The 6,000-nt window shown below is 42.3% G+C and overlaps 1 protein-coding gene across 2 annotated transcripts in view; it reads left to right on the forward strand.

Annotated features, from left to right (window-relative positions):
• The window catches only part of TAF1 (TATA-box binding protein associated factor 1), a 128,649-nt gene extending 123,322 nt beyond the window's left edge, over positions 1 to 5,327 (forward strand). The window contains exon 39 of one of the 2 annotated variants that reach the window (XM_053579150.1): positions 5,208 to 5,327. In XM_053579150.1, the coding sequence (XP_053435125.1) occupies positions 5,208 to 5,286 (79 nt within the window). In that variant the 3' untranslated portion in view covers positions 5,287 to 5,327. Of the gene's footprint in view, positions 1 to 3,095 lie in introns of both variants that reach the window. The other variant, XM_053579149.1, reaches the window with a different exon arrangement.
• The last annotated feature ends 673 nt before the right edge of the window (positions 5,328 to 6,000 follow it).

Genomic DNA, 6,000 nt, shown 5'->3' on the forward strand with positions numbered 1-6,000 from the left:
ATCAGCTTAGCTCACAGCATTCTCAAATTCCTGGGCTCAAGAGATTCTCCTGCCTCAGCCTCCCGAGTAGCTGGGACGACAGGTTCCCTGCCACGACTCCTAACTAATTTTTCCTATTTTTAGTAGAGGCAGGGTCTAGCTTTTGCTCCAGCTGTTCTCAAACTCCTGAGCCCAAGGGATCCTCCCACTTGGGCCTCCCAACGTGCTAAGATTACAGGTATGTGCCACTGCCTCAGCCTATTTTTTATTTTTTAATGATCACTGAGGAAAACCAGAAATAGAGATAACTAGGGTTTCATAAAAGGATTACTGGATGTTTAATGTGGAAGTGAGAGTAAAGACTGTTTTGTTTTGTTTTTGAAACAGTCTCACTTTGTTGTCTCTGGTAGTGTGCGGTGGCGTCGTAGCTCATAGCAATCTCAAACTCCTGGGCTCAAGCGATTCTGTTGCCTCAGCCTCCCAAGTAGCTGGGACTACAGGTGTCTACCACAATGCCCGGCTATTATTTAGAGATAGAGTCTCACTCTTGCTCAGGCTGGTTCGAACTCATGAGCTCAAGCAGTCCGCCTGCCTCGGCCTCGCAGAGTGCTGGGATTACAGGTGTGAACCACCACACCTAGTGTGATCAAAGACTGTCAATTAAAATGGTACCAATTTATTGTGTGGTTTTTCTCCAGGGGTACTTAGCAACACAGCTATCAGAGTATAAAAGCAGAAAAGGTAAATTTGGGGTGAAGACCTAGTTACAAGACATAGACCAGTAGGGATTCATTTCATTTCAATAACCCTTTTTTGGGGGGGAGTAGGAAGACAGGATCTTGCTCTGTCTCCCAGGCTAGAGTGCAGTGGTGTCATCATAACTCACTGCAACCTCTAATTCCTGGGCTCAAGTGAGTCTCTGCAGTAGTTTAGACTATAGGCATGTGCCACTACTATATCCAGCTAATTTTTCTACTTTTTAGAGAAGTGGAGTTTCACTCTTTTTTTTTTTTTTTTTTTTTTTTTTTTTAGGCAAAGTCTCACTTTGTCACCCTTGATAGAGTGCTGTGGCATTATAGCCCACAGAAACTTCAAACTCTTGGGCTCAAGGAATTCTCTTGCCTCAGCTTCCTGAGTAGCTGGGAGTACAGGCGCCCGCCACATCACCTGGCTATTTTTTTAGAGACAGGGTCTTACACTTGCTTAGGCTGGTCTCAAACCTGTGAGCTCAGGCAATCCACCTGCCTTGGCCTCGCAGAGTTCTAGGATTACAGGCGTGAGCACTGTACCCTGCCAGTAACTCTTTGTTTATGATTCTGTACCAACCACTATGCTGGATGCTGTGAATATGAATCAGTGTAATGTTGGACAAGTCCATACAAGCATATAATAAGTGAAATAATAAGGTATACAGAGAAGGACATGTAACCCTAACTCTGGAATAAAGGAAACCTTCTCAGAGGTATCTAGTATGAGTTAGCCAGGCAAAGAAAATATTGGGGGCAAGGAATTATATATCAATCATTCCAGGCAGAGAAAAATAGCATGTACAAAAAGCATGCAACTATAAACACAAAGGGTGCCAAAAAATATATACACATTTTAAGAAAGGAAAAAACTGTATTAAAGCTGTAATAATAATAAGCCAATAACAAAAGATAAATACAAGTCATGTTGTGCACCTCTTGGAATTGCAAAAGTTAAACATGATTTGAGTATTACAAAAATTTTTTTTTGAGACAGAGTCTCATTATGTTGCCCTTGGTAGAGTGCCATAGCGTCACAGCTCATAGCAACCTCAAACTCCTCAGCTTAAGTGATTCTCTTGCCTCAGCCTCTCAAGTAGCTGGGACTATAGGTGCCTGCCACAACACCTGGCTATTTTTTTTTGTTACAGTTGTCATTGTTTTTTTTTTTTTTTTTTTGTAGAGACAGAGTCTCACTTTATGGCCCTCGGTAGAGTGCCGTGGCCTCACACAGCTCACAGCAACCTCCAACTCCTGGGCGTAAGCTATTCTCCTGCCTCAGCCTCCCGAGTAGCTGGGACTACAGGCGCCCGCCACAACACCCAGCTATTTTTTGGTTGCAGTTTGGCCGGGGCCGGGTTTGAACCCCCCACCCTCGGCATAGGGGGCCGGCACCCTACCGACAGGCCTGGGCTGGGTTTGAACCCGCTAGCCCTGGTGTATGTGGCTGGCACCCTAGCCACTGAGCTGCAGGCACCAAGCCAAGTATTACAAATGTAATACAGTTTTTTCCTCCCTTAAAATGTATGCATTCATTAGGCACCTCTGTAGTTAGGGATAGTTATTGCATGGTGCAAATGGAAGGGGCTGGTGAGAACTGAAATTGTAGAATTAGCAGAAGGTCCAAATTCTGGAGAGCTCTCTTCTCTGCTGAAGAATTTGGATTTTATCTTAAAGGCAATAGGGATCTATTGAAGGACTTGGATCACTTAAGCAGCAATTCAGAATGTGGATGGTAAGAAAACATGATTGGAGATGGGTCTGGTGATCATTTAGGCAAGTTGCAAGACAAGAACAATGGACAGAGATTAGAGAGAAATTAGAGGGTAGAATCTTTAGGACATGGTGACGGATGAGATGTGAGTATTTTGGTCAAGCAGTAAATATACATTAAGTTTAATGGGTTCAAGGCATTATTCTAGATGATCTGAAAACAGCAATGAATAAAACATAGTCTGTTGCCTCAAAAAGCCTAGAATTTGGTAGGGCAGGTAGACAATTAAAAAAGTAAGAAGTACTTATGAATGGCTCGGTGCCCGTAGCTCAGTGAGTAGGGCGTCAGCCACATACATGGAAGCTGGCGGGTTTGGGCCTGGCCCGGGCCAGCTAAAACAATAACGACTGCAACCAAAAAAAAAAAAAAAAAAAACCCAGCCAGGCGTTGTAGCAGGCAACTGTAGTCCTAGCTACTTGGGAGGCTGAGGGAAGAGACTCATGTAAGCCCAAGAGTTTGAGGTTGCTGTGTGGCAGCCTACTGAGGAGGACATAGTGAGACTCTGTCTCAAAACAACAAAAAAAGTACTTATGAATAAAAGTGATGTGAGAGGGTATGGCATTAGAGTACTAGTTCTTTTTTTTTCTTTTATTAAGAGAGAAGTCTGTTGCCCAAGCTGAATGCAGTGGCATGATCATAGCTCACTGGAACTTCAAATGCCTGGGTCCAGGTCAGGGGTCCTCAAACTGCAGCCCATGGGCTACATGAGGTGGTGTGATGGTATTTGTTCACGTTTTGTTTTTTTACTTCAAAATAAGATATATACAGTGTGCATAGGAATTTGTTCATAGTTTTTTCTTTTAAACTATAGTCCTGCCCACCAACGGTCTGAGGGACAGTGAATTGGCCCCCTGTTTAAAAAGTTTGAGGATGTCTGGTCCAGGTGATCCTCCTGCCTCAGCCTCCTAAGTAGCTAAGATTTCAGGCTTGCACCCACATCCTCAGCTAGTTTTTAATTTTTTTCATTTTCTTTCTTTCTTTCTTTCTTTTTTTTTTTTTTTTGTTGTTATTATAGCGAAAAGGTCTTGCTATGTTGCCCAGACTGGTCTCAAAATTCTGCCCTCAAATAATCCTCCTGCCTCAGCCACCCAAAGTGCTGGGATTACAGGCATGAGGCACTGTAGCATGGCTGAGTGTACTAATTTAATGGTCAGGGAAGAACTTGCTGAGTAGCTGTCATTGCCATATAAGCATGCATGTGTTACTTAAGTAAAGCTAAAACTATTTTTAAAATTGGAAAAGGTGGAGGCTGAGATGGGTGGATTGCTTGAGCTCAGGACTTTCAGACCACCCTGAGCAAGAGCAAGATCCCATCTCTAAAAATAGCCAGGTGTTGTGGTGGGGGCCTGTAGTCCCATATACTTGGGAGGCTGAGCCAAGAGAATCATTTGAGCCCAGGAGTTTGATGTTGCTGTGAGCTATGACACCACAGCACTACTGAGGATGACATAGTGAGACTCTGTCTCAAAAAAAAAGAAAAGAAAAGAAAATTTTTGAAAAGGTGGCCAGGCATGGTGGCTCATACCTGTAATCCTAGCACTCTGGGAAGCCAAAGCAGGTGGACTGCTTGAGCTCAGGAATTCAACACCAGCCTGAGCAAGAACCAGACCCCATCTCTACTAAAAGTAGAAAAACTAGCTGGGCATTGTGGTAGACACCTATAGTCCCACCTACTGGGGAAGCTAAGGCAAGGGGATTACCTGAGCCCAGGAGTTTAAGGTTGCTGTGAGCTAGAATGCCGTGGCACTTTACCCAGGGCAGAGTGAGACTCTTGTCTCAAAAGAAAAAAAATGGGGCAAGGATTGTTTATTGTAAATTTCAATTCCAGGGCTAAAATGTGCATACCTATAATTCTGATGCAGATAGAATAATAAAGTTAATGTTATTAATAGTCCTTTGGTAAACATGAGTACATTAGAAGAAATACTGTATAGTCATTTTTTTTGTTTTTTTTTTTGAGACAGAGTCTTACTTTGTCACCCTTGGTGGAGTGCTGTGGCATCATAGGTCACAGCAACCTTAGACTCCTGGGCTTAGGTGATTCTCTTGCCTCAGCCTCCCAAGTAGCTAGGACTACAGGTGCCCGCCACAATACTCGGTTACTTTCAGAGACTAGGTCTTGCTCTGATTCAGGCTGGTCTCGAACCTGTGGGCTCAGGCAATCCATCTGCCTCGGCCTCCCAAGTGCTGAGATTACAGGCATGAGCCATCGAGCCTGGCCTAGTCTTATATTTTTTTAATTATCAAGTATATTATATTGTAAATTTATCCTTTACTTTTTGGTTCATAATCAAAGTTTCTAGCCAGGCGCAGTGGCTCATGCCTGTAATCCTAGCACTCTGGGAAGCCAAGGTGGGTGGATAGCTTGAGCTCATGAATTTGAGACCAGCCTGAGCAAGAATGAGACTCCCATCTCTACTAAAAATAAAAACTGAGGCAAGAGGATCGCTTAAGCCCAAGAGTTTGAGATTGCTGTGAGCTATGATGTCACAGCACTCTACCAAGGATGACAAAGTGAGATGACTCTTGTCTCAAAGAAAAGTTAAGTTTTCTTTAAATAAATTGCTCTCAATATTTTGTATTTAATCTATGTTATGCACAAACTGTGATGATTATAAATACATAAAAATTATAAACATAAATTCTGCAGGTTGGTTTAAATGGATATAAGATTTTGAAAATCATTTATTTTAAATTTTGACTATTAGGTTTGGATTTCCACATTTTGGGGACTTGAAATCCAGTGATTTCCATCAACTCCATATTACAGCTTTTCAACCTGTGTAAATGTCCATCCTGATTTACAATAAAATAAAAATGTGCGCTCATGTTCTGTGTTTGTCACTCTTTTGTTACTGGATGAAGAGGGTCCGGCCACTTGCCACACTGTCCAGCCAATATGTAGAAACAGGGTTTTAAATCAAAGCAAGCTTTACTTTCAGAAGGCCAGCAATTCTGGAGAACAGTGAGAGTATTCTTTCAATTCTGTTCTACCTCAGTTATAATTCTAATTATTTTTATAATGAAATACAAGAAAACAAACTTAGAATATTTTAACTTTATATGATAGGAAGTGACATCAAAGGAGTCTCCATTCTAACAAAGCAAAATGGTTGAACAACAGAAAGGTAATTTTCTTTTTCTTTTGTTTTTTTGAGACAGAGTCTAAATATGTCGCCCTCACCAGCTATTTTTCTGTTGCAATTATCATTGTTTTTTAACTGACCCAGGCCGGGTTTGAACCTGCCAGCCTGCAGCCTTGGTGTATGTGGCCGGCACCCTACCCACTGAACTATGGGCACTGCCATAATTTTCACTTTAACAAAATAAGAAAATTGTTAGAGAAAACATCAAACTAACCTCCAGCCAGGGACCAGGTGCATGGCTCATGCCTGTAATCCTAGCACTCTGGGAGGCCGAGGAGGGTGGATTGCCTGAGCTCACATGTTTGAGACCAGCCTGAGCTAGAGCAAGACCTCATTTCTTTTTTTTTTTTTTTTT

The sequence above is a fragment of the Nycticebus coucang genome, chromosome X, assembly GCF_027406575.1.
Source record: "Nycticebus coucang isolate mNycCou1 chromosome X, mNycCou1.pri, whole genome shotgun sequence".
In the NCBI taxonomy this organism is placed as follows: Eukaryota; Metazoa; Chordata; class Mammalia; order Primates; family Lorisidae; genus Nycticebus; species Nycticebus coucang.